A 27,614-nucleotide genomic window follows, 5' to 3' on the forward strand; every position below is an offset into this window, starting at 1 on the left:
AAAGAACTTATCACGATAATCGGTTTCCCATTTGTTAAATCTGATATCATTGATCTTCACCTTGAAATTTCTCCCTACCTCACTTAAACAAAACAAAACAAAAGAAACTGCTATATAATGGTCCTAATGGTATAAAGATGAAGAGGAGCAAGCTTTTGTTCAATCCACACAATTTTCCTCGGAGAAAATCATGCTTATTAACAATTAATTAGGTAAATCAATTAGCAAGGATCAATAACCGCTCCAACCAAAAAATAAAAAGAAAAAGAAACTTCCAGAGATGCGGAAACTGATTAGACAATGAAAAAACAAAGCCAACGAAAGTTGTTTTTAGCCAACAAACTAAACCACCTCTGCACCAAGCATCTTCTAACCATCTGGACCTTCTTTATCACCTTCTTCTCCACTATTTTCTTCAGTTTCTTCTCCTCTAATTCCTGTAGACTCTTCTTCCCTGCCAATGGCGAGGCTTTTAGCAGAATCCTTTTTAAGTTTCAATATCAATGACTCAATCATTTGAAGTTCAAAATCTATATCAAAATCAGCCATTGTGGAGTCCACCTCATATCCACCGAACACCTTCTTTAGTAGGGCCTTTCCTTCGTCAATTTCTAGCTTGATTCCAGCCAACAAGCCACCATGTTCTAAAACCGACAACAAGAACAAGAGATCAGAAAATTTCTTTGTCATGGTTTCATCAAGATCTTCAAACAAACCTTTGACAGAATAGGGAATATGCTGGGCAAGATTTAGCTTTTGAAATGTGGAAGGATGAACCACAATCTTTACACAACCAGGCTCTGTCCTCCTATTTAGGAGGACTTTAATGTCCATTGGAATGAGACACTTTTTTACCAAAGACCTTCCCACTTCTTCAAGTGTGAGAGATTCTCTGAGAACCTTGCTATACCAGGCCGCTAAACCTATGATCCGAGCTCTCATTGTAAGGTTTTGAGGATTTTAGATGAGGTTTGAGTATTTTTTGGTTGATTTGTAGGGTTTAGTGTTCTTCGTATGGTGAAAGGATGAAGTGGAGAAAAAGCATAATGCCCATGCGCCAAGTAGTTGGAAGAAAACCTAAATATGCCATAGTTGAAGTCCATCATGGACTGATATGTCAGATTGGATTTGAGCGGAGAAAGAAAGAAAAAGACTCCGCTTTGCTATGCATTGTTTCCATTAGCTAAAACACTAGGGGGCAGGGGCTGTTGCGTGCCAGGTCTAGAGGAGAAAGAGGCGTACTGCGTACGAACGAGCGAAGAGTATTTAAAAGCGGGATTCAAGTGTGGGACCCACCTCTACCAGCGCGTACTTGAGTGTGGGACGCTCTTCGAGGAACTTTTTCCTTACTCGGCTAAACCTACCGCTAAGTGCTATACTATACCTGGTACAAATTTCTGCTGACTAGTGGGTAAATCATTTTTACGTCCCTGGTAATTTGGTGCTCTCTAGTTGATAGTACCACACATATATGATCTATTTTACCTCAAAAAAAAATCTGTACATATAATTGTAGAGATAATTTGAGAAACCTCCCTTAAGATTTCTAACAATTTCACTAGTCTCCTCTAAATTTTATAAAATTATACAAACCTCCCATAAGGTTATAATTTTGATAACAAAGTTATTCCAATTAGAAAAAAGTAACATTAAAAAAGTATTTTAAAAAAAGAGACGAAATTTTTATTTCATAAATACCCTTTATGCATGTATATAAGTCATATTATTAAAAGAATAAAAATAAATAAAACTTAGGAACAGTTAATAAACACATGTAACCACTCAAAAAGTTTACATTTAATAAATTAGATAATACAAATAAGCAACAAAATTACACTAATGATTATAAAATTCAGTAAAATAGGTTAGTCATCTCCTTTGACTTGATGTTTGCTATAATTCTTACGATTTTAAATAGAAAAATTTTCAAATTTTATCTTTCTTTTCCCCTCCTTTCTGCCTTATTAATTAAATGTGAATATATAGTTCTAGATTTATGGTCATCATAAAAATTTAAAGGGTTAATCACAATTAATCCTCTTAAGGTATACTTCATTTCTCACTTTACCCCCTAACTTTTAATTTTGCTCACTTAACCCCCTATAGGACAAAATTACCCTTCCATTATTTTGATTATTCATTTATCTTTTTTCCTCTCTTTTATTTCTTTTTCTCTTTCTTCTTTCTTCTCTCTTTCATCCTTCCTAGTAGAAAACTCCATCTCAACGAAAATTTTTATCTTGAATTTATAATTGCATTTTTGGGTGAAAGTTTAAAATGCACCAAAACTAATTTTTATTTTGTGTATGATGCCACATGTCACAATTTTCAATTGATTATTATTAATCAGGTCACAATTTCATCTTTTGATATTTTCTTGAGAATAAAATGAGAAACTATAAAGAAAAGAGGAAAAATAAAAAATTAAAAGAATTGAAAGAATTTGAAAAAAATTGTATTTTAGTAAAGTGGTTTGAATATTTTGTAATCATTTAAGGAGAAAATAGGTCTCTGCAATTCCTCTTTTTAAATTTCAATCATTAAGATGAAGATTTTTTGTGGGAAAGAGAAAGAATTAAAGAATGAAAAAAGAGGCAAAGAAAATAAAGGAGCACAAAAGGGGAAAGGGAAAAAAATAAAAGAGAAAAATAAGAGTTTAGAATAGTAGAGGGATAATTTTGTCCAATAGGGGATAAAGTGAGACAAAAAAATGGTTAGGGGGTAAAGTGAGAAATGAGGTATACTTTAGGGGGATTAATTGTGATTAACCCAAATTTAAATTATCAAAAAAAATATTTATAAATATCAAAATTTTGATATGGAATACATTGTTTGATATATACTATCATATTATAGTGAAAGTATGTGAATTTTTTTTAAAAATTAATAAATAATTGAATATTTAGAATACATTAATTTTTAAAATTAATAGGAATGAATATATAGTATTGTTGTTATTTTTTATATTTATATAAATTTATAATAAATAAGAAAATAGACTATGTTAAGGCACAGACCAAATTTTAGTTTTTATTTTGAAAAGTACATTTCTTTTTGGTTCAGCTCGAGAAGTATTAAATGGTAGTATCTTTTTGGCGCCTAGATAAATTACAGGTAATGGGCCTTGGTCAATGCTAAGGCTCTAAGTTGGGCCCAAAACAAATCACCTGTAACGGGCCTTTTAGCAAGCTCAGAGTGCATTATATTAGACGGCAGTGGCAGAATTGTGCCATCGCGAAGTCGGGGACAACTTGACAACGAGTGGAGGCATTTCAGCAGAGATCTTGGCGTCTAACTTCTTCCCTCTTCGTCTCTCTAGGTTTGCCGGTCTGAAACCCACATATTACCTACTAGTGTTTTCGATAATCGATTTGAATAGCCTTTTTTTTTTGGTTGTTTTCCTGATTGGTTTCTGTGCTTGAGGGTTCTATCAACTTGAGTTTGAGTGTAATGTCTAGTGTCTAGAAATCTAGAAATTCTATCAATCTAAGTCACTGATGGTTCAAGGGAATTGGGAAAAGGTACAAACTAGAAAAACCTTTATTTTTGGTTCGGTTTGTTGTTCCTTACCACTTGTTGAGCAGATTGACTTGGCCAAAAGTCACAAATTTGGTTAGGCTAATTACTGATCATCGATGAAAAGATTATTGGATGATGTCTTAGGAAAGCGTACTTGATACCCTTTTTCCCCTTCCTTTTCTTGCTTGATATGCTTGTAGTTGTAATTTTCAGTTAGATGATTAGGATACCAATTTGATTTAAAGGAGGTCTGGGAAATACTAAGATGGTGCTGTCATGTCTTGTAGAATTTTTTTTTTCAAACCTTCTTGGATGAAAGGGTACACCAATATCTTATCTTATTTTTAAAGTGCATTAACATGGTTTTGAACTGAATTGTGAGTTACTTATTGATGTCTGTTTGACATGTATGGTAATGTTGCTTATTGTTGCATTTTGGGCTCATGACATTTCTGAATCTCATATTAAAGCACGAACTAGTTATCCAAATTTATGGAGTAGGGTATTTGGAAATTGGATGGAATTACAGGATTTTCTTCTTGCATTTTCTGCCTTTGCTTTTACTACTACATCAACTTTAGTAGTTCTGTGGAACTAATTTCGATGTCCTGCGTGTTGTCAGCCTTGAGCAGTAATTCCCACTGAGTACCTAGCATTCTCATTCAGACTAAGATCAAGCTAGTACATTGATGTTTTTCATTACTGTATAGCTTGATCAATGAGTGGCAACGCAATAAACTCTGACCTGTCAATTAGTTCCTGCTTATAAATTCCGTCCTATTTTCTGCTAAATTTCTTACATACAGTTGTGTTTCCGGTTATGAGAAGTAAACCTGCTCTCAGTGCTGAAGATTCATACTAATGTTAAGCAATTTGTAGTTATTGGCAGTAGATTGACTTTTGTTGCACATTATCTGACAATTTATCATCGTTTCCATCCTGTATATTGGAAACCATCATTCATTTGAAAATTTCTTCATCCTGCAATAGAGCAATAAGTTTGAAAATTTTTTCCTTTACCTGAATTCGATTTTCCATTTTATGTTGTCCATGTTTTATCTTTTTTGTGGGTAACAGAGTGAGTTGGTGCACATGGCAACAATTTAACTCTTTCTTTTTTCATGAATACTGCCTCCGAAGCCTATGATACCTGATTTACTGGTCATTTTATGTTTATGAAGATTCGTCGTATTTATGCAACATAAAGAATGCCTGATGAAATGAAAATCTCTTAGCCAAGTTCATGCTGCTGTTAGCTTGGCCAAAGTGCGTAAACTTCTACATTTGGTAGCCCTGAAACTTCTTCTTAAACTTAATTTTGCTCAAACAGGCTGTCAAAGGTGCTGAGAGCTAGCAAATTGGAGGGGTGAAGGCTGTCTCATTTTCATTTAACTTGGTCAACAAGATGCCAGGACAAAAGATTGAGACTGGTCACCAGGATACAGTTCATGATGTGGCAATGGACTACTATGGCAAGCGTCTTGCAACAGCTTCTTCAGATAACACCATTAAGATAATTGGTGTTAGTAACTCAAACTCGCAGCCTCTTGCAACTCTAAGCGGTCACCAAGGACCAGTATGGCAAGTAGCATGGGCACACCCCAAGTTTGGGTCCCTTGTTGCGTCATGCTCCTATGATGGAAAAGTCATAATATGGAGGGAAGGGAATCAGAATGAGTGGAGCCAGGCCCATCTTTTCGGTGACCATAAAGCTTCTGTGAATTCTATTGCATGGGCTCCTCATGAGCTGGGCCTTTGTTTGGCATGTGGTTCCTCAGATGGGAACATATCAATTTTTACTGCGAGGTCTGATGGCAGTTGGGATACATCCCAGATTGACCAGGCTCACCCGGTTGGCGTTACCTCCGTCTCGTGGGCACCATCAACAGCTCCCGGTGCTCTTGTAGGTTCTGGTGTGCTCGATCCTGTTCAGAAGCTTGCCTCTGGAGGATGTGATAATGCGGTGAAAGTGTGGAAGCTTTATAACGGAATCTGGAAGATGGACTGCTTCCCAGCTCTTCAAATGCATACCGATTGGGTAAGAGATGTTGCATGGGCACCCAATTTGGGACTCCCAAAGTCAACAATTGCTAGTGCTTCTCAAGATGGAAGAGTTATCATATGGACCGTGATGAAGGAGGGTGATCAATGGGAGGGTAAAGTTTTGAAGGATTTCAAGACCCCTGTTTGGAGAGTCTCATGGTCACTGACAGGAAATATACTTGCCGTGGCAGATGGCAGTAACAACGTGACATTGTGGAAGGAAGAAGTGGATGGAGAGTGGCAGCAGGTGACAACAGTTTGACTTTTGAATTTACCCAGACTTCTTCTCAGCCGTATCTCTTGTAATTTCACATATATGGTTCTAATGTGCTTGGACTCCACGTAGTCTTTGACTTGTTATGGACCAGATCATGATGACGAGCCTTTGAGCTGAATACTAACTAGATAAGACACTTTCTGCTTCTACCCTTGCTCACCGAATAGTTTGCCGTCTCAATTTCTGGCCATTGTCATAAGTTTTGCCTGCGGAGAACAGCTTCATTCCTGTCTCCCATCAACTACTGCGTGTGTGAAAAAAAAAACACATTTCATGCTAGTCTGGGCATTGACATGGTTTTGGTGCTGCTTAGCGCTTTTCACGGGAGAATTATTGAGATGACAGGGAGGATAAAAGTAAAAGTTGCATTATGGGACGCACTATTCCAACTCACGGGCCTTCTCTTCGGGCCCGTTACGCAATCCTATGATTTGTTTTCTAGGCAGCCCAATAAACAATTTGAGGAAGGTAGGTTGGGCTGAATGGCTGACATGGTTTCAGGAAATGACAATCATTCGAAATCAAATTGTAAAAATGTGGCCACATGCTGCGGGCAAGAGGCACGTGCAGTGTGTGCCTTTCACGTGATGATCCTACACGTGCAGCCACGTTGGTTGCGGACATGGATGCATGCATACCAAGGTTTGTAAAATCGGGATCCTACATAGGATCGATTTTAGTTTCACAGGATCGGATCGTAGGATCGAATCGTAGAATCGTAAGATCCTACCAAAAGCTCTTAATTGCAATTAAAGGTTGCAATTCTTTGATAAATTACAAATATACCACAAATATTTTCATTTACTTGCAAAATGGAGCTTCGTATTTCACAAATTTACAAAAAAATTGTAGGATCTTACGATCCTACGATCCTACACGATCCTACCGATCCTGCTACGATTCTATGCGATCCTACAAAGATTAATATGATTTGCGACTCTGCATACGATCCGGATCGATTTTAGTTATCCGGATCGCGATTTTGACAACTATGATGCATACTGTTGGCACACGTGTGGGGAAGTATCAAAGAGAAGACGGTGAGGCAAATGACCTATGACAAGAGCTTGAAACGGGATTCCAATTCCGCTTCCGGCTATGACTGTGAGCTACTTACTTAATGAATGTAATGATAATGTACTTAGGCTGTAGCAACTAACAACTTGAATTTTGACCACCGCCTGGTAGTTGGTACGTGGCCGGCCAATCTGACTTGGAACTCAAACCTAATAAACTGGCAAGAGGTGTGGTATCTTAGCAGCACACATACTCTATAAGATAACTAATTCTGTATGGGTATTTGCATATAAAGTCGGCCTCACACTCGCAGTCACATGATGGCTGACAGTATCCCCTCACCTTCGTCACGTGCTAAGTCGGATTTGAAAGCCATACATAATAGTTACGTACAACTACAAAAAGTAAATGCTGACTATTAATTTAGGAGTATTCATTCATTCTTAAATTCACCCAGAATAATAATGAAAGATAAATATAGGGACTACTATTGTAAACATCTCAGCTCAGCATAGTACGTACAATCAATCAATCAATCAATGTAACCCAGATTAGTTGGTGCAAAAACCAGCCAATTAGAAAGGCAAAATGTTAGATTGAAGATTTATTGATACGGATGAGTCCTTCAAAAAAGGCTCTATATATGTATACATATCCAAGAGATGGTGGGATCACAGATGTTGCTAAAGACGAGTCTAGCAATTCTCTGCTTTTACTTTGTTTGTTTAACTTTAACCTCGATGATAAGATTTAATATTAGAAGGTAAAAAAAAAAAAGGCTAGCGTGATGATTGGTGAGAATAGACAAACTTTTTAACTTTATCCAATCCATTTCTCAACCGCGATTGGCATGGGGATTTGTACAGGTGACTCGGGCTAGAAGTTAATGTCGAGGTTAAGGGAAGCGAGTGGGTGAATTGAATGCTTTCGTCTCAAGCTACAAACTAAAGAGCGCGTGAAATTTCCTAAAAATGAAAAAAAAATTACCAGCAATATTATTATTGTTATGTAATGAAGGAAAGCTTTTTCTGTTAGTACTTGTCTGGACAAAATAAAATGATCACACGTATGGTAGTGATTATGAAGTGCGATTCCGATTTTGATATTTGTCAGCACAGAGCTAGCTTTGCATTCCGACTTGGACAAAAAATTGTTCAAAATGGAATACTACTACATCTTCCACAAAGGCACGTTATTTTTTTTTTATTATTAATTTTAGTCTTTTTTCCTTCGAGTTCATTCCATCCGTTAACTAACCTCTTGAAATACGTACCAAGGGCGGAAAACATTATTTTTCCTCTGTTTAGATAAAGCATCTTATTACTAACTAGTATAAGAAATGAAATCATGAAATTGATGATCAAACGTTGTTTTGTTATTCAACCCCACATTCTCAGACCCAAAAACAAGAGAGAGAAAAAAAAAAAAGTGAAACACATACACATACGGGTAATTTAATTCACACCTGGAGCTGATGCGTAGTAGCATTTTGTTTGGTTTGAGGTGAGCTGTAAGCATCGTGAGGTAACGTGGGTCAAGGAATATAATAACGTGTATGGTTTTTTTTTTTTTTTTGGGAAGCAATAATAACGTTACGTGTGTATTAGAGGGTAGAAAGTACTAACTATTAGTAATAAATATGTGGGGTAATAAATTATGAGAAACAAAAATCAGAGGCAGGAAACACAAAGCGAAAAATATTTATTGAAATTATAAAAAAGAAGAGGGAAAAGCGCAGGTCCCGAGAGAAAAATAATGAGAGAGAGAGAGGAAGCAGGGGAATCCGGCTGTAAACTTGGACAGTAATGGAATGGAAGAGTCACGGCGACAAAACCTGCTAGATCGATTCTTAAGGGAAAAGGGGTTGAATAATTTTCAATTACTACTTAGTACTAGTAGTATTTCATCAATTGATCTTATCTCTCTAATATTTCAGCCCCTTTCCTTCAGTCCTCCCCTTCATTCATTAATTGATTCCTACTAACTCACTTCCACGCCCAATTAAAGATTCCGCAGCTTGCGGTTTAATTATTCACGTTGCACATGACGATGATGATATCACTTGCGTGAATTTCTTCCCACTCCTTTTGTACCATCTGGAAACTTTAGAATTAAAATAATTTTAGATATTTTCAACTTATTTACACACCCCAAATAGAAAAGGGAAATCAAACAATTTTTTAGTTGCCAATACTAAAAAATTTGTGGACGGGCTATGAGAGAATTTCAGTATAGGAATACAAAAACAAGAAATTCACGGTGAACACACGCTGCCAATACTTCATAATGGAGTCTGTGAAGGTTCCCGGGCGGCCTTGATGAGCGTGAACTGTGAAACATTTTTCCTTTTTGGGGCCAGCATTCTCATATTTTCATCTTTCAGAAAAAACATTCTCATTTTTTCATAAATCATTTCTTTTCACTAACTAATATAAGAGACAAAAAATTCAAGAAAACCAAAAAGGAAAAAGAAAAACACTTAAAAAACGAGTAGGAGAAAAAGAAAAGGGATAATAGGATGCTTAAAAAGTAAATAAAGAAAAAGAAAGGAACGTAACACCATAAAAGGAAAGAGGAATACGACTTTACACTGCAGTAGTTGCAAGTTTGGGAACAACTGATTTCTACAAAATAATTTATTCGACAGCAGGTAAAGATGCTGTTTCCAGTTCAAATAAGTGATAAAATAAATAAAAATCAATAAAATATTCCCAGTTAATTCAGTTGCTATTTTGTTTGTTTACATTTCTACCCCTGATTTCACTCGTCAAAACCCCCCCTCACTTTCAGCCCTCTTCAAAGTTCAAACTCCACTCCACCCTTTTCGTCCCTCTATTCTCTCCAAATTTGACACCCAAATATCTTAAAAGGGCAAAAAAAAAAAAGGGACCCAAACCGAAAACGTTACTTGGCTAGAATCCCCATACACAAAATGGAAGCTTCATCGGAATTCTTTGTCGGCGGATATTTTAGCCATGCCGGAGATAACGAATTCGACCATAAATCGATGGAGAATCAAAACATCACTGGTAACTCCAACAATTTTACGGTGGACGACCTTTTGGATTTTCCCAAGGAAGATGAGGTAATGACCGACGCTTTTTTTGACAGCATTACCGGAAATTCTGGCGAGTCTTCTTCTCTTACCGTGGTCGACAGCTGTAACTCGTCTGTCTCGGGTGGTGACCGGCAATTTAACGGCAATATTAGCTGCCGCAGCTTCACTGATACACAATTCTCCGGCACTGAACTCTGCGTTCCGGTAAAAACCAGCATTTCCTTCTTCTTTTGTATAATTCCCTGTCTTAAAACAATTTCCGTAGAATTAAATTACATGTTTAATTCATCAGAAGAGGAAAAGTTTTATAGTCGCTGGAAATATTAGGAATAATTTACAATGATGGAAAATTTACAGCCGTGACCGTGCAAGAACCTTTAGCAACTTTTGCAGAATTATCTGTTTCCAATTTGGTTTTTAGGAATAATTTACAATGATGGAAAATTTACAGCCGTGACCGTGCAAGAACCTTTAGCAACTTTTGCAGAATTATCTGTTTCCAATTTGGTTTTACAATTAATGCTCATCTTTAGTTTTTTGTTGTTTTGGCTCTTCACCAATTTGTGTAAGTTTCGTTTTTAGGCAAGTTAATAACGGGAGATTTTTTTTTTTTTAAACAGAAAAAACAATTGATACAATCTTAGCAACAGTAGCAAGTGTTTGCACTCTAAGCTTATAACATTTGTACCAGCTGACCAGTACTGTCTAAGTATTTTACGCATGTTTATCAAAAAAATAAAAAAAGAAGTATTTTACGCATGAGATAAATTAGGAAATAGTGGACTCATGATTTTGGAAATTAATTGGTTTTATTTTTGTCATGAACAGTATGACGACCTGGCTGAGCTTGAATGGCTCTCGAATTTTGTGGAGGAGTCGTTCTCGAGCGATGACCTTCATAACCTTCACCTCATTTCCCCTACCACAAATTTTACAGCTCCCTCCGCCTCTTCCGCAGCTACGGCTAACGCCACCACCGACACCTCCTCTTCCGCCACTACCATTTCTACTAATAACGACAACAGCAATTCATCATCTCCAGTATTCCCCTCCGACGTTTCCTTTCCCGGAAAAGCCCGCAGCAAACGCTCCCGTGCCGCCCCATGCAACTGGGCCTCCCGCCTCGTCCTCCTTGCATCCCCTGCTACGTCGTCATCCGAACCCACGAACGACGTGAACACTCCTAACCCAATTAGCGTTACCATAAAAGCTCCCAAACCGGCGCCGTCAAGGAAAAGAGAAACAACTGAAACTCCCGGTCGGCAATGCCTTCATTGTGGGTCGGAAAAGACGCCTCAGTGGAGGACGGGACCCATGGGGCCCAAGACTCTGTGTAATGCGTGCGGTGTCCGGTTCAAGTCGGGTCGATTGGTGCCCGAGTACCGGCCTGCTGCGAGCCCGACATTTGTGTCCGCGAAGCATTCGAATTCGCACCGGAAAGTGCTGGAACTCCGGCGGCAAAAGGAGCTGCAGAGACAGCAGCAACAGTTGCTCAGTCAAGCCTCAATTTTTGGCGTATCCAACGGCGGAGATGAATACTTGATCCACCATCATCATCATCATCCTCATCAGCAAAATGTGGGTCCCGATCATAGGCTCATGATCTAGCGATCGCTGGTGTACTGAAAATTACGGTGTGCCAGCAGAAATTTTCAAGTTTATTACTGGAAAGTAGTAGTACCACCATTTAGATTTGAATTTGACCGAGGAAAAGGCAGCAAAACAAAACTAGTCATAATAGAGCCGAACAAAAAAAAAATGTCAGCTTCCAGCTAATTAGAAGGACAAATGGAAGGAGAACATGGCGAATTAATTGTAGACTTGTGTAATTTCCTGCTAATTTTGGGTTTTAATTCATTTGATTTTTTTTTACTAAATTAGTGTATTTTTTTAATACTGCTTTTCTAGATTTTAGCTGAGGTTTAAGAAAATTAGGAAGAATTTGATCATAATTTGGTCGTTGACAAAGTAAAGAAGGATCATGAAATATCTGCTGGAAAGAAAGTGGCACGCAATCATACAGCTGGGTGAGACACTTTTATCAAGGCCATGGGCCACGCTAACAACGGGAAGAGTATGGTTCAGATTTCTTTAAAAGCTTCGGCATTTGCACATGGCGGGCTCCTTTGGGGCTCAACTACCGTATGAATTCTAAAGTTACGGAGGCTTTATCGTGGAGTACTGAAGAAAAGCCATTAATAAAGGGTTCCAAGTGTACGTTTAGCACTTATTAGTGTTGCTTTTTATTAGTATTTAGAAAAGTGGAATGCCCAAGTCCAACGACTAATTAATCATCTCGGTTCCGCTTTCGAACGCTGTCCAGAAAAGTAAAAAGTAATTAAAAAAAGGGAGAAAGCTTGAAGTCAAAGATTAATTGGAAACTCTCTCTTACCTAACAAGAAACGAAGCAAAAGTCAACACCGGTATGCATTTCAGTGGAAAATTGACCTATTTCAGACGTGAGGATTTGCAAGAGGGAAGAAGTTTAAGAACATCGTGCAGTGTACGAAGTAAGCTGCATGGGAGTGCGGTTCGAATCAATGTGGGAAAAGACTGAGAAGCTGCAAGAACCCAGAATACATTTTCCATATGATTATTTACTGTAGGCCATTAAAAGAAAAAAAAAATCGTGAATGCCAAGGTGTTATAGTTGAAGGGGGGAAAAAAAATTAATCAAAGAGGGTACTGTGACATTGGGGGTGATTTAATTGTCTACCCGATCCTAGACATTTTCCCTTCCAAGGGGTCCCACTACAATATCCAAGTCAATATGTAAATGCAAATCTTGTTATTTTATGAGACTATGCCATTAGTATGGCTAGAATGACGCATTGATCACAAGCAACGTGGTAGTACTACTTCATGATAACCAAAGAAAAGTATGGTCCCTCTGGAACGTTGTTCTACTAAATATTGAAACTATAAGTTGCCATTCTTTGTTTAGCAAATGGAATATGTTAGGCTTTAGCCTCAGCTCCGGTTATTCCTTAGTTAATTAGATGAACTTTTTCAGTCTTTGTGGATAGCTAGGAGGCGGCTACATCTTAGTTCTTGAAAATGAAGTGCTAAAAAATAAAAAGTGATCTTGTGCATGGCCAATCTACGCTAGGATAGAAGGTTCCGTCAGATTAATTTAATATTTCAATTAAAGTCCCTTTTTTTTTCTTTCTTTCTTTTTAAAAAGGGAAAATATGAGGAGAAATGACGAGAAGATATTAGAACATCACTTTAGAAAAGATGATAGAGGCAAAGGGTTCATATTGGCTCGGTAAAAATCAAGAAGTTCAACCGTGTCGAACTGTGAATCGAAAGATTTTTCGGCTCACTCTCCGGTCCGAGTTTAAAAGCATTGCCTAAAATGCCATCTTATATCTCTGCAAAGTGTAAGGGCATTTATATTATAAATCTTGTTAGAACTTTTCGTGGTTTATCAGAAGTTTGTGATTTGGTCTTTCAAGCGGGAAATCAAGGAAAACCATTCTTAATTGTTGGTACAAAAAATAAAGCAGCCGATAGAGTTTTTACCAAAGAGGTTTAATTTTTTTCCCAAGCCAAGATAGTGTTTGATAGGTGAATTATAATAAGATTAACCCGATACTTATCTGTAGATATGTGTAGACATATTTGTACGCACGCAAACACATACATATTGATTATTGCTACTTACACACTTCATGTATACTTTATTTATGTTTTTACTTGTATATACGTGTGCACTTATATTTATATATCTATTTACCTATACAGTTATATTTCTACAGTTTTCTGCTTAGTTATTGTATTACTGATCCTATATTTATGGTTATTGGGTGTATTTTCACTTACCAATATATCCATTTTCATATGCTTTTTTTTTCAACGGCAAACGGGAAGAAATGTCATCCCTGTTACTGTTATTATATATATATTAATAATGGAAGAGGAAAAGAGGGAGCGTTTTTGGATTATGAAATTATGAGAAGTGGAGAGATGTTATAGTCGTAGCACGCAAACAACTTCGTCTGATTTTCGTCTTGTCTCATTAGCTTTAGAAGTTAGGGTAAAGAGTAAAAAAGATGGTAGAAAACAGAAACAGCAGGCCGACACCGCCTCTTTAGAACTTAGGCAAGCAATAAATTGGAGCGGCCTACCCATCTATCATAGCATATACTATAATGCACGCAAGCTACTTGTTCTGATGAGGAAACAATCAGAATACATGACACATGCTAGTACTTGAAAGTACAATGTATGTACATATTGAAAGGTCACAAAAGTTTCACTTGCCCGGGACCATGCATCATGCATGGAGAGATCGTATCGTATGTACTTATTGTATATCAACTCAAATTTCCATGATTTGTGTTGTGGGTTCAATTTTGATGAGTGAAAATGATGGCCGGAGGGGGGGGGGGGGGGGTACAGGTAATATAGAGACGGACGTGCATGTGGGAGATAAGAAGCAGCACATGCAGTGAGTGACGGGCACGACTGTTTTGTGCAGGCTGTTCTGGATAATATATCCAAAGTGTGTGTCTTAGCAATGGCTCTGTGTCCATGTCTTGGGATCTTCTTTCCATGTTATTTGATGACCGGACGCCTTTGTTCTTGTCTCCAGTCTTTACCCTCCACATTCCACTCTACCATTTTCCCTCCCCACCACCCAAAAAAAAAGAAAAACCATTGCTTCACTGACAACGACTCTGATTACTGAAAGAAATGTTAGGATAAGATAAGTCGGCCGTCAAGTATAAGCCATATATGCTGATTACTGAACCATATAACATTCGGCACAGCTAGCAAAAAACAAGGCGGAGGAGTTGAGCTGAACATGGTGCCGGCCGGCCAACTAGACTAGAGGTGAGTCTAGAATAGATGGGCGAATGGCCCCATCCCTCGGATCGACCATCGGTCCGTGGGGTTGCTGCCTGCCATGCTTCAGCCAAAAAGGGAGCACAAAGTATTTGTATTTATTGTAGCGAAATAACCAAAAGGAGAAGCTTCATATGAATGAATACACGCGGTACGAAATGCGCAATTTGAAGAACACCATGTATGAAATGGATATGAAGAATAATAAATATATATACTTCCATAGGTATATCAAATGAGAAAGACAGTCTCATACAATAAGCGTACTTTTGTAACCGAAGAGATATCCATGCAAATGGGATCCTCAGTGACATGTTTTCTATGCCAATCCAATACCACCTATAGCATTGTGCCAAGTGTCCTGTTATTATTTACACTTTAATTTTTTAATAATTCAACTTGGTTTGGTTTAACACAAGTTTTCTCTACCTCTAAAATTTTGAACCAAACTTAACCAACCGATCTAATTCATATACCAATACTTTTGTAAGGCAACCACTCAAGATCAGTTGCTTTGGAAAAAAGAAAAAGATAACCCTAAACAAAATTGCCTCCAAAGTTCAAACCTTTTCATCGTTGATTGCTTTGAACAAAGTCAAAAAGAGAAAAAGTCCCTGAAAGCTTATGGCACCGTTGCCTAATAAGCTAAAACTGTAGCCTTCGACTGTTGAAGCAAATTGACAAGATCTATTCAGGAAGTACGCAAATTAAAGCCCTACCATCCCTAGCTTTCTCGAGCAAAGAACAAACCAGATGGCATCCCTAGCTTTCTGGGAAACTATCTATTGCGAAGGAAACAGTTACGTCCCATGACCATCACCATCAAAAGGTGAAGCATAATCTTGGGAAGCATTAAATATCCCTCTGAGTAATGGCAGAAGCAGCAAAATGGCGAGCACCTACAAGTTTTCTGTTGCATGACCCAGATGGAAAATCTGGAGTTACTTCACAAATGCCAGTAAAGTGCTACGGTACTGGATATGAATTTTCAGATGTAGTATCAGAGAAACTGGGATGGGCAAAAGAAGGTGGATCTGAAACTGCTGGTGAAGGGATTGTTATTGGATTCATCGACACAGGAATTGAACCAAAATTAACCACTTTGGAGGCAATTTTGTTTAGGGTTATCTTTTTCTTTTTCCCAAAGCAACTGATCTTGAGTGGTTGACTTACAAAAGTATTGGTATATGAATTAGACCGGTTGGTTAAGTTTGGTTCAAAGTTTTAGAGGTAAAGAAAACTTGTGTTAAACCAAACCAAGTTGAATTATTAAAAAATTAAAGTGTAAATAATAACATGACACTTGGCACAATGTTATAGGTGGCATTGGATTGGCATAGAAAACATGTCACTGAGGATCCCAAGTGATATCCATGTTACCATCAGCTGACTGGAAAAATTAGCAGAGAGGGAGAGATAAAGTATGAAATAAACACATAGTACTTAGCCTCTGACCACAGGACAATGGTAATTATTTCCTTAAAAAAAAAGAGAAATCAACTTGTTAGCTGGACACGTGCCTAGATCCACTACAATAGTTCAGCAATTAATACGGACCATTCTACAATTTGTTGAAGCATTTTGCTGCATGTTACTATTTCCAGAAGCAATCAAATGAGGATGGTAATTATGCGCTGTTAAAGGTCGTTCATTTTGCATAACGTGCCGGCACGAGCTTTCGCTCTTTTACGTTCTACTACTATTACTTAATGATGATCTCAAAGAAAGCGTTGATCTCAAAAGAGCTATTGGGAGCTTAATCGCTTAATAATTAAGGGCAAACATTAAAAGTCTCTGTAATGAAACATCAACTCATGGTGTCATATTTTGGTTACAACTCACAAGTTACAAGAAAGGTTGCTTATGAACTTTGAAATCGACACTACAAGATCACCCCCCCCCCCCCTCCCAAAAAAAAAACCTACACGCTATATATATTAGTTTGTTCAAAGGCTCAACTTCCTTTCTGTGTGGACTAGTTAATGAATTAAATACATAGCTCTATGCTCGGTCAAAATGAATAGGATGAATTGGGCTGTTAGCCAATTAGTTTTTTTTTTTCACTTGGGGTATCTCAACTTTTCGGCCAGACTAATCCCCTAAAACTATATAGACCCTTGCCCCAAGAATATACAGTAAGGCAGCACATCAAAGTCGATCGCGAGATCTGTTAGTAACTAAGACTATGAAACCAATTAGCCAATTAGTTGGATGGATACTTGATTTATAGTTTAGTAATTTTGGAGTTCAATTAAACTCGCTATTGATAAAATATTATGAGAAAAAAAGAGAAAGAAAAACTTAATTGTAGGTTCACTTATTTCATTGGATTGATAGTACATATTTTAACTACTTGCAATTTACATTGTTTAAGCTTTCAATAAAATTAAAAGGAGAAAAGGTATAGTAATTAGTAATTCCAGTTACTTACTGTAGAAGGCAGATCAAATTTTTGCAGTGATTCTTTAGTCCTTCAGCACTTCGCACCAAGAAAAAGATAGCACGATATTTGATCAATTCTCATCTCAAATTCCCAACTAACCAATTGATTGCACGAAGCATTGACCTCGTGAATTTATGTGCATGCTCAGATCTAAGATAGCCAGTCCATCGTTAACCAGGGAGGGAACGTTGTCAAGCCCTAATCACGGGTTGCAAGTGCTAAGAAGCTCAACTTTGCTTCTCCACCTCAATTTTCGGAACCCAGAGTCCACTAGATTCCGTGATTCCAACTAAGAAGCCGAGCGATGTCATCATCATGGGCTACATCTATATAAATATGCATGAATGGGGCAAATGTATTGAGAACTTGCACTGGGCTACGACCCAAACCATTTGCAACAACTTTTCTGAGTCTGCTGGTGTCTCGTCAATGGCGAACTTCTGTTGTTCTATTGAATTGGAGCCCAGAACCCTGAGACAGGGGCAAATCGACCAAGCTAGGGTCAAGTCTCTTTCTCATGGTGTTTTTCCTCCATCCTTTTTTTTTTTTTTTTTTGTTTAAATGGAAGTCTAATTACAAGCTTAGCTTCTTTCATTTTTCTTGTAACAACAAGTGGATTACCCAAAATCTTGCCATTTATTAAGAATGATAAATAAATAACTACTATCTTCGTTCATTTGGTTGAGATTGTCGGATCGATTTTCTTTTGGATGACTAAAGCATGGCACGAAATACACTTCTTACATATGTTCTTTTAAATGTTTTGACTGCAGGAAGTTGCTGTCGATATAATGCAGAAGAAGGAACAAAATGAAGCATCTAGCATTTTGGTCGAGGTAGGGTTGTGCTGCCCACTGATGAACTGCGTCTTCATGAACTAGAAAAACATCCATTTTCCATCAAAGTTACTAATAAGTTTCTTTTTTCGGATTGATTTTCAATTTTAGAAAGATGGATGATACGAAATATGTGTGGTAAATTTTCAGGGACTGAAACCAGTTGCTTCAATCAAGGAAATGGTAATGGTTGTGCAGGAAATAGACATGCTACACAAAGAGGATGAGGCTAAGGACAAGATCATCAATAGCATAACTGAGACATGCTGCCAATGTTCATGCATTTCTACCACGATTGATTCTCCAAATCAGTCTCTGCTTAAGGAGCCTGGTTCCGCTCCCTTCTAAATATTAAATAGCACCTTTATTCAACTTTAAGAAAGGCAATCGTGATTGTTCTTGTTCAATCTTGGAAAGTGCTCATAGTATTTTTTTTCTATGGAAAATGGTATGTATTTTCAATAATGACGTTCGAACTTCGCTAGAAAGAAAATCAGTATGGTCGGGTGGGTTGGAACTTGGAACGCACCCATTCACAAAAACTGAAGTGCAGTGTTACCTGAAAAGAAGATATCGAGCTACAATTGGTAGTTGCCAATAATGTTCAATATTAGTCCAAAGCAACTTTACCAATGTATGCGTCCGTGCAGGAAACGTCAAACAAGAGCAACGGAGTTCTGATTTTGGACAAGTTAATCTCCACAAGATAATCCCACCAATCAAAAAGAGATTAGTGGAACAATAATAGATGACATACACTAGGGTTGCTGCCATGCTTCTTGGGAACAAAAGGCATCAAGACTTGGCAGCAATTTTTATTTTAATTTATTCTTCGGGTTACTAATTCAACAGTAGAGTACTCGACTTTTAAGTGCAACTAGTATCTTTTACATATTTAGATGAAACTAAGGATTCATCTATACACCATCGGTAAAGTTTGGAAGATCACGACTGATCCTAAAAGAGAATGAATGGAAAAAACAGTATGTCGAATTGAGGGAGAATTTTGAAAATATTTCATTTTTATTGGATCAATAAAAAAAAAACCTGGTTCCAATCCTTGGAATGGAAGAAAATAAAGTTGGGTTGAATGAATAAATGAATAGGGTCTCGCGGCTTCAATTAATTATAGGGAAAGATAAATGATCAATTATGGAGGTTCGATTTTCTGTTGTAGTAAGAAAAAGGGTTTTGGGAAGGGGGAGGGGGTCGGTGGAGAAGAAATCAAAGTCAATTGATTTGTTTGAGGATAAAATGCAAACGTATTGCCTCATGCGGGACAGAATTTCATCATTAACAAGTAACAACACATAAGCAGCCAAGCGTTAGTTTGCCTGATTGAATTTTTTTACTTACTAATAGTAATACATTTTGTACATGGTTGCAATTATGTACGAAAGGCTATAATAGTCATTTCATCCGAAACTTCAAAATTGAAAATTCTCGAGGTCTCGTTTCTTAGCGTTGAGCGGACGCCTTTTACCCGTTTGAATTCTGCTGATGAAAACTGGACGAGTCTAGGGTTTCATCCCCCTGCTTTGCTCGCTGCTGGGGCAACTCAAAGTCCCGGTATTAATCTCCTAATCAAAGGCCCCAAGCAATATTCCACCACTCCACTGCCTCATTAAAGGTAATCCAACTCTTTTTTTTTTTATCTCTTTTCGCTGATCTTTCGGCTGGAATTTCCTGTAATTGATTCAACCTCCAGCTCATTTGAGTTGCTTTCCCCTTAGTTTAATGGCTTTTTTCCACATAATTTGGAGCTTATGCATTTTTACCCCGAATTGAAAACTGATTATAATAGCTGCTTAATAGAGGTTAATTTCTCTTGATTACAAAATTGGCGTATGAATTCGAATTTATGCCAGTGGTTTACAAATCCGTTTAAATAAAAGTGAGCGATTAAAATAATTGAAATTGAGCTAGTGTTTTTCTTTTTTTTGTAGAAGGTGTAAAATAGAAATGAGCACAACAATACAGAGAACTCCCAAATCCGGGAGGCAGTCTTTATTCTTCCATGATTTAGCTACACCGGTTTCATCTAGAAAACCTGGCGGAAAATTTGCAACCCCGGGTCAGGCAGCCGCTGTATCGGCCCTATGGCGTGAAAATTTTGCCAACTCTGATCTTCCGCCTCCACCAATGTTCACTCTTGAAGACCGGTCGGATTTATCTCCAGAATCTGGAATTCCTGACTATCCAGTTTCTCCTGGGGTCGGGTCAGATCCAAGAACACCACTGCGTAGTTTTGGCAGGGAGTTTTCAACTCCTAAGAGCAAGTCTGGACCCAGCACTTCTTATGCTACTACCATGGGAAAGCAGCAGCAGCAGCAGAGTCAGCAAACCCCAGTGGCAAGTTTGAGTTGGTGGTCGCCTTCGAAGAGTGGTGGTAGTACTGAGCAGGAGGATAAGGGAAAAGGCTCACCTGTTGAAGGTGTAGTTCAGCCTGGTGCATTAATTACCCTCCCACCCCCTAGGGAGGTTGCAAGACCAGAGATGAAGAAGAATTCAGTTCCCATAGGTAGCCTGGATGAGGAGGAGTGGGTGACTGTCTATGGGTATTGCTTCGTTTCTCATGTCTCTTAATTTCCAAAGTATTGTTGAACTTATATTTGGATTAGTTTTACTAAGACTGAATCAATGGATGGAAAAAAGCAACAGCCTAGTAACATAGCTTTCTACATACTGAAGAGTGTTGATATCTTCTGGAGTGTTACATTTTATTACCGATCTATACTGTGGTAGTCCGTATATTTAAAATACAGAGGTAGGTTTTCAGAGGATCATAGTCTCTTTGGAGTCTGTATGCCCTTGGCAGCTCCTGCCAGTAAACCTCCTGAAGGAAAAAGCTAAAAAAATGTTTACATCTAGTTTTGTCAAAATTGGGTGAAATGGCTTGATCAATTCAGTTATGTGAATTACAAGGTTGTCAGTTAGTTACTCTTATAAGTGTGTGGCATCGACATTTTCAATTCTAGATGAAAATCTATTTGGGAAGTAGACTTGGTTAATGGATGTAGGGTAAACTTTCATAAGCAAAGTTGTCTGATGGGGACTATATGATATCAGTCATGTTGCGCTGTTGGGTAATCTGCTTCTGATACTTTTCTTTTGGTCATCTTTTATCACTTTTTCTTAATTAGACATTTCATCATATAGAGATAATATATTAGTTTGGCCACATATTTAAATGTTATTGATCCCTTATGTATCTTATCAACCATTTCATTTTACAGATTTTCTCCAATAGACACCAATTTAGTGTTGCGGGAATTCGAAAAGTGCGGGGTGATTCTGAAACATGTCCCAGGACCAAGAGATGCTAATTGGATGCACATTCTCTATCAGGTAGCTGAATATTACGATAAGGTTAACAATCAAGGGCTCCTTGGTTTTGTATTAAAATGGTCTAGTTCTTTTAGTGTTGATGGCTTCATGTTGCACTAGGATATGGAGTGGAAGTTCCTGTTTTTCCATTTTGACGCATTAAATTCTTTCCCCTTGGCAACCAAATATGGTGGTCAGAGCAAGTACTTGTTTAACAGAGAAGACGTTGGAATTCTGAATGTGTCCCTGGTGTTCCTTTACGAGAATGCCTCAACAAGTTCTTTTTCATTTTTACTTCAGGGGAGAAAACAGTTTTTTTTTCCCTTTTAGCGTCTGCTTTCTTTATGGGCTTTTGATGCTGCAATTGTCCTTAGAGAAAGCATGAAATATATCTTTCCATTGACAGAAGTGTTAGAACTGGATTGTCTGTTCATCTAGGAACACCAGGATACTTTTGCAGCTTGCTTCCAAGATTTATGTTGATTTCTCACTTGTATTGATTTCTGTTGCAATTCACTCTCTTGTTAGATAGCTATTTTCCTGTATCTTTTGTTAAGTGATTTTGGAAGGAATGGCTGGACATAGACCTGCATTTTGTTCACTTTCACTAGTGACTGCTTTGTGCCAAGTCCTCCTTGTGATGATTGACCCTGTAGTTTTAATCTTACTTTGTTCTCTGATATTTGGAAAAGTAAAAGCAGCTGGTTTCACTTCTTTATTGCTACACACAAATAATTTAGACTTTTGTCATGTAGTCGACAGAATAGTTGCAGCAGATCCTTGAGCTGAAGCTTTCAAGAATTAGTTCAATATCTATACTTTTGGCAAATACATTAATCTACCTTGCTTTGTAATTCTAACATAACGTCACTGCCTTGCGGTGCAGAATCGCGCTGATGCTCTAAAAGCCCTCAGCAAAAATGGGATGCAAATAAATGGAGTTCTCATCATTGGGGTGAAACCTGTGGATCCAATGCAACGCCAGGCTCTGAATGAAAGGATCAACAATCTAGGATTCATGACTTTACCCCCTGCACCGTCTAATCGAATCTCAGAGTCAAATTTATCTAGAGCTTCCCCTCATCCATACTATCTTCAGAATGGAAGTGCCAGCAAACAAGCAGGCGGGACTGTTGCCGCTCCTGCCAAATCCTTGGTGTCTAAAGTTGTGGACTTGATGTTTGGTGTCTAATTCATTTGTATAATGTCTCTGTAGTCAATTGCAATTTTCGACATTCCCTCTCCCAGCACTGCATGCGGCTGTCTCAATCACTTCCCATTTGGTTGAGTTTAAACGTTTTTTTTTTCTGAGTTTTACTTTATATTGAGTAGCAGTAATTTGGGCTGGTTTGGGAGAAAGATTTGTTTTCTTGTTATTGTCGGTGCAAAAGTTGTAGAAGAATACAATATATTATACATGGTTCCGAAAAGATCATTCATCAGCATATAAGAATGCTGGAATGCTTCTGTGGCGCCTAACGTTATTCGAACTGGACCGAGAAGTGATTTTTTACTAGTTTGTTTATTAGGAGAAAAAAAAAAAAGGAACCCACGTAAGATATTCCGACTTCTGAGCTATACTTCAGTGAAGAAATGTTCATGATCTCTCAGATGGATCATAGATTAAGCAGTCAAAAGTCAGTCTTCGTTTATTTCAAGAGCATGGATTTGAACTGCAGAATCCGCTGAATCAGTCAGAACATGCCTTGAGCCATTATAATTACATGCCAATGCAGGAAGAATAGAAAGCTCTAGTACTTGGACAGCCAGACGACATCAAGAACCGTTGAAATGGCAAGGAATAAAGAACTCAAGAATGCAAAGGCTATTGATGCTGCAACCCGGTCGCAGAAACCATGCAAGGGTTTGCAGAAATTTGGAAGAGCTGAATGTCGGATCCCTGTACGATTCAGATTGGTTACTCCTGATGCAGCTGATCCAGCACTCAGCATTGCAAAAGCAAAGACCTACAAGTACAAGATTAAGGCTAGGTAGACGTTTAGTACAAGAGCCACAAAAAGACGAGTGATTATTTAGGAACTAATTCCTGCTTATCAGGCATCTCTTTTGCCTTAGTTTCAAACTTTTCAGAGCATATTCGATGTAAACTATGTTCCACTGTCCGTGTTACCATGTTCATGCACATTTACTATGTTCCACTGTCCGTGTTAGAAACTACGTTTACAGGGATAAAAAACAAAATATTGTCAAGCAAGCATTTGAACCCCAAAGATGAAAAAAAAAAATGCAAAGTGAAAAGTCGCACCCTGACATTGTACATCAAGGGGGCTGCTCATCAATAATTGACCAGAGTAAATGACCAACAAACACCAGGAAGATTCTAAAGCCAAGAAAACTGTTCCAACATCAGTGATAAGTTATTAATGGCAAACAAAAAGTTTAGAGGTTGAAGTAAAATATTCTTTCAGAATTCTGTTTGCAACTCCCAAATAGCATTTGTAAAAGAATCGCCTGATTGCTGAAGTTTAGCGTTCTAAAAAGTTTGAGTTTCAGAACACCTAGGAAAGCAGGACAAATAGCTTGGGTAGCTTGTCCAAATTTACTAGTTCAGTGGTATCTAAATGTATGGAGCACTAATGAGTTTTCCGTCCACTCCCTCAGAAACCAAAAAGATTAGTTCAGTGGTATTTAAGAGTATGAAGCATGAATGAGATTTCCATGCTTTATTCTCAGTATTCTCTTTTTACTTCTTTAGGATTCATTTCTAGGATCACTTGATTGATGCGACAATAAACCACTTTTGACTTTTAAGCTGCGATGCACAAACTGTGGGCTTGGCAAGGAAAGGCAACCATTAGAAGTGTAGCAGTTAGGAGGAGTATCATATTATCTTCTTCAAAGTCTGATTGGTCAAGTTATCAAAAAAGAACTTAGCCACAAGATTTTAACAGGATAATGATGAAGAAAGGAGGATAGGAATTGAGTTAAACCAGACTTGACCAAAGAAATAAAACACTTAGATCGTAATTTTCCAACTGGTACACCCTCAATTACCTGATCCCCAGCGAAAATAAGCCAAGCATGATTTCGAGAAGGAATGACTGGCGATTTTCGTAGAGATCTTGATCCGCTAATAAGCAGTTGAAGCAAGGAATGAACTGCAACAGCTGCCGAAACTCCAACCAGGTACCTGATCTCCATCCATTCCCATTACTCAACCAGTTTATGATTCATAGAGCATTTCAAGACTTTTAATCACGATTAAATGACACAATACAAACGTATCAGCTTCATGCAGGCTTTTCAGGCAATAAGAACACATTAATTAGAACAAAACATACATTTTTGAATTTCAAATGTCAGGTTCAAGGCAATTACTTTGCCACTCACTGCCGACACCTTCTTTTATTGTTGAATTTTAAAGATCTTTGCTCGTGGACGCGAGGAAAGGAAAACAAGCCAAACTGACTGATTAAAACTCTCAAGCAGGTAAATCGCATTAAAATACTAATGATAATACAGAAGACGAGGAAAAACGATACGTAGAGACTAATTGAAAATAAAAAAATATACACGCAGACATAGCTTACTTATAAATCCAGAAATAAGGCAACACATGAGGACAATTTTGGACGCTCATGTCCAGAAAACTATCACGGGAGCTTGTTTCCGTAAATAATAGTAGTGCTATGTGTAAATGTCCTTGAACTTAGGAAAGCGACAGTTTCAAGAATTTGTCTCCACTCACCACAAGTACATAACTATTCAAACTCAGGTGGCTTCCGAAGAAGTAGCTGCAATTTCATGATCTTCAGCATTTGTACAATTCAAACTTAGATAGACAGCCTCACAATTTTACTGAATTTCAATCCTAGTGGACTGAAGAATCAAATTAGTTGAACAAAATTTTGAGTAACAATTGGTTAGATGATCATGCATGCACATTATAAGAACGGAAAATTTCCTTGAAAAGTTAACATGACAAGATCCCACTATCTTGCCCGTGAAAAAAGGATTTCTTAAAAAAATTTGAAAATGCAAGATCACGAAATGTAAGACCAGCGGACTAGATTCTTGAACTAAACGGAAAAACCCAAAAGGGAAAAGGATATAAATCACACTGTAGTAGTGAAAGAAAGCAGATTTCAGGGCAGAAAGGGTAGCTTACTCGAAAGAGTCAGAGAAGGACCAGTTGGAGCGGACAGGGACGTTAAAACCATAAAGGGAGAGGGTGGAAGCTTGTTTAGCAGTGGCCATCAGTGACAGTGCCGTGACTGAAGTTAAAAGGCACGCCAGGCGTAAAACCACGTGGGCGATGTCCATTTTGCCATGAACGCTCCGGCTGGGCCTCGGGGCTACCAATGGGCCGCTCATTGTCCCCATCTCTGCTGCTACTTTCATCTCCGGCAGCTGAATGTTCACCGCCTCCCCTGCGTTCTTAGCTCCGTTCATTATTGTTGTTCTTGTAATTTTTTTCTCTTTCTTGGGTTTTCTTGGTTGTATCACCACAGGAGAAAAGAGGGTTGAAGAAGGAAAGTAGTTCTAACTTCTAAGGAGTGTGAAGGGGCTTTAGAAATGAAGGAAAGCCGGTAAGTGGTGGGGTCTGGGGGACACTTGGGAGGTGTACGAAATGATACACGTGTCTTAAGGAGGTGTCGGTCAATGGAGTCAAAATCCACTGCAGAGAGTACCCGTGACTCCTGATTTAACGGTATACTGTAGTACACTGGACTAGAATGGACTGTAGAGAAGTAATAGGGGTTTAAGGGCTTAATATTTAATACCCCCGAAAACAAATTAAACGGAAAAAGTTGTTGAGTAATTGCTGTTTAGACCTAACATTCATATCATGATGATGGATGCGTTTCTTTTAATTTTTAAATCATACAATTCAATTAGCAGTGCTAATTATTCCTTTTCTGCTTTAGCCGACGAGTAGAAAGAAATGAGAAGAAAAACCATTGTTCGTGCAACTGTACACTTTCGTAAGGGTCTCAAAATTTCCAAATACAGCTTTGTCGCATAAGGCATGTGGACTTGGACTTGGCCGATCTCCGTTGAATTTTCTTTCTATTTTTTCGTAGTGCACACTTCAATATATGGCACGTGTCCTCATTTTATTAATAATGATTAGGATTATTTAAATTTAAAATAATTATATCCCTTTCTAATAAATAAAAACACAGTATCATATATCCCCAGTTATGCATTATAAAAAATAGAAAGAGAATCCATTAAAAAAAAAAAAGCACTGCAGAGGCCCCGTCCTGGCCTATACACGTGGCAGCCCAGGAAGGTCTGAGTTGGGTTTAGACACCGGGCCCATGGGAACCATCTCGCGGCCCTCCGCCGTTAGGGCTCCGAGGGGCTCCAGAGTACAATCCCGCATAGGTCGGGATTGCTCCCCTTCAGTGCGGGATTGAGGCTATTCTGGGCAGGTTCCGAAACGTATGGAGGTCGGACTCCTAAGCAGGTATAAATAATGAAACGAATCGACTGCGCAAGGTACGCTCACTATTGGACAATTACTCCCGACCGTTCTACTTCCCGTGAACCTCACTCACCGGAAAACTAACTTGACCGTCGGAGTGCCCTCGGGGACGACCTCAGGGCCCCTGTTAGTTCACTATCTTGTTTGTCTTTCAGGCTTAGGACGCGCTTTTTCCATCAGCAAGCCGAGCTCATCAGCTCAGCTCGGTCCGGGGAAGTTCCGTGCTTCTTCAGTTGGCGCCGTCTGTGGGAATGAAGGTACGAGTAGTTGTGCTGAAGGCGAGAACGCGTTCAAAGCGAACTGAAGAGAACACCGACCCCGGAGCCAACGAGGGGTCCCGGCGAATGGAGACCGAGGCGGCTCGGGGCGCCGGGGGCTCAGCCCTCTCAGAGGAACGAAGACAGCAGATCTTTCAGTTCGTAGCGGAGAACCTTCCCATGCTGGAAGACATCATTCGGCAAGCAAAGGAGGGGGGCGAGGCCGGGGGCGCGCAAACCTCCAAGGCAAAGGGGAAGGAGAGGGCATCGCCTCCCGTTCCCTCGGAGGATGAGTCCTGGGACCAGCCCCCCAAGAGGAAACGGCAACGGACTCCCCCTCGACCGCGGGCCTCGGTGGTCGGTGACAGCGAGGGATATTCTCGCGATCGGACCGCGGGGGGCCGACCGAGAAATCCCTCCTCGTGGAAACTCGCGCGGAACGAGCTAGAGCGCTCCCCCGCCCGATCTATCAAGAGCCGGCCGCGAGACCCTCCCCAGTGGCCGCCTGTCCGGGACGAGATTGAGCAGATCCTG

General features: G+C 38.8%; 5 protein-coding genes across 9 annotated transcripts; 4 read left to right on the plus strand and 1 right to left on the minus strand.

The window, feature by feature from the left end:
* The first annotated feature begins 3,108 nt into the window (after nucleotides 1–3,108).
* On the plus strand, nucleotides 3,109–5,998 carry LOC113768438 (protein transport protein SEC13 homolog B). Of its 3 annotated transcripts, none has more exons than XM_027312788.1 (2): nucleotides 3,109–3,327; nucleotides 4,850–5,998. In XM_027312788.1, the coding sequence occupies exon 2, from the start codon at nucleotides 4,925–4,927 to the stop codon at nucleotides 5,822–5,824; it is 900 nt and encodes a 299-aa protein (XP_027168589.1). In that variant the 5' UTR covers nucleotides 3,109–3,327; nucleotides 4,850–4,924; the 3' UTR covers nucleotides 5,825–5,998. The 3 variants fall into 3 exon arrangements, with proteins under 3 accessions (XP_027168589.1, XP_027168590.1, XP_027168591.1); XM_027312789.1 differs by having other exon boundaries at nucleotides 3,109–3,319; XM_027312790.1 differs by lacking the exon at nucleotides 3,109–3,327 and adding an exon at nucleotides 3,391–3,521.
* Nucleotides 5,999–9,655: 3,657 nt separating this feature from the next.
* LOC113768644 (GATA transcription factor 12-like) lies at nucleotides 9,656–11,791 on the plus strand. Its single transcript, XM_027313083.1, has 2 exons — nucleotides 9,656–10,118; nucleotides 10,743–11,791. Exons 1-2 carry the CDS (start codon nucleotides 9,789–9,791, stop codon nucleotides 11,520–11,522), a joined length of 1,110 nt encoding a protein of 369 aa, XP_027168884.1. The 5' UTR covers nucleotides 9,656–9,788; the 3' UTR covers nucleotides 11,523–11,791.
* A 5,799-nt stretch (nucleotides 11,792–17,590) lies between these two features.
* LOC113768847 lies at nucleotides 17,591–18,451 on the plus strand. Of its 2 annotated transcripts, none has more exons than XM_027313353.1 (3): nucleotides 17,591–17,709; nucleotides 17,982–18,044; nucleotides 18,195–18,451. In XM_027313353.1, the coding sequence occupies exons 1-3, from the start codon at nucleotides 17,638–17,640 to the stop codon at nucleotides 18,390–18,392; spliced, it is 333 nt and encodes a 110-aa protein (XP_027169154.1). In that variant the 5' UTR covers nucleotides 17,591–17,637; the 3' UTR covers nucleotides 18,393–18,451. The 2 variants fall into 2 exon arrangements, with proteins under 2 accessions (XP_027169154.1, XP_027169155.1); XM_027313354.1 differs by having other exon boundaries at nucleotides 17,591–17,703.
* Nucleotides 18,452–19,518: 1,067 nt separating this feature from the next.
* On the plus strand, nucleotides 19,519–22,730 carry LOC113768634 (nuclear pore complex protein NUP35). 2 transcript variants are annotated; one of them, XM_027313072.1, is made up of 4 exons: nucleotides 19,519–19,674; nucleotides 19,991–20,602; nucleotides 21,281–21,392; nucleotides 22,258–22,730. In XM_027313072.1, exons 2-4 carry the CDS (start codon nucleotides 20,007–20,009, stop codon nucleotides 22,561–22,563), a joined length of 1,014 nt encoding a protein of 337 aa, XP_027168873.1. In that variant the 5' UTR covers nucleotides 19,519–19,674; nucleotides 19,991–20,006; the 3' UTR covers nucleotides 22,564–22,730. The 2 variants fall into 2 exon arrangements, with proteins under 2 accessions (XP_027168873.1, XP_027168874.1); XM_027313073.1 differs by having other exon boundaries at nucleotides 19,994–20,602.
* A 227-nt stretch (nucleotides 22,731–22,957) lies between these two features.
* On the minus strand, nucleotides 22,958–25,855 carry LOC113768635 (CASP-like protein 3A1). Its single transcript, XM_027313074.1, has 3 exons — nucleotides 25,501–25,855; nucleotides 24,387–24,522; nucleotides 22,958–23,338 (listed from the first exon to the last, which is right to left on the minus strand). The coding sequence occupies exons 1-3, from the start codon at nucleotides 25,782–25,784 to the stop codon at nucleotides 23,123–23,125; spliced, it is 636 nt and encodes a 211-aa protein (XP_027168875.1). The 5' UTR covers nucleotides 25,785–25,855; the 3' UTR covers nucleotides 22,958–23,122.
* Nucleotides 25,856–27,614: the final 1,759 nt, after the last annotated feature.

Source organism: Coffea eugenioides, chromosome 4, assembly GCF_003713205.1.
Source record: "Coffea eugenioides isolate CCC68of chromosome 4, Ceug_1.0, whole genome shotgun sequence".
Classification (NCBI taxonomy): domain Eukaryota; kingdom Viridiplantae; phylum Streptophyta; class Magnoliopsida; order Gentianales; family Rubiaceae; genus Coffea; species Coffea eugenioides.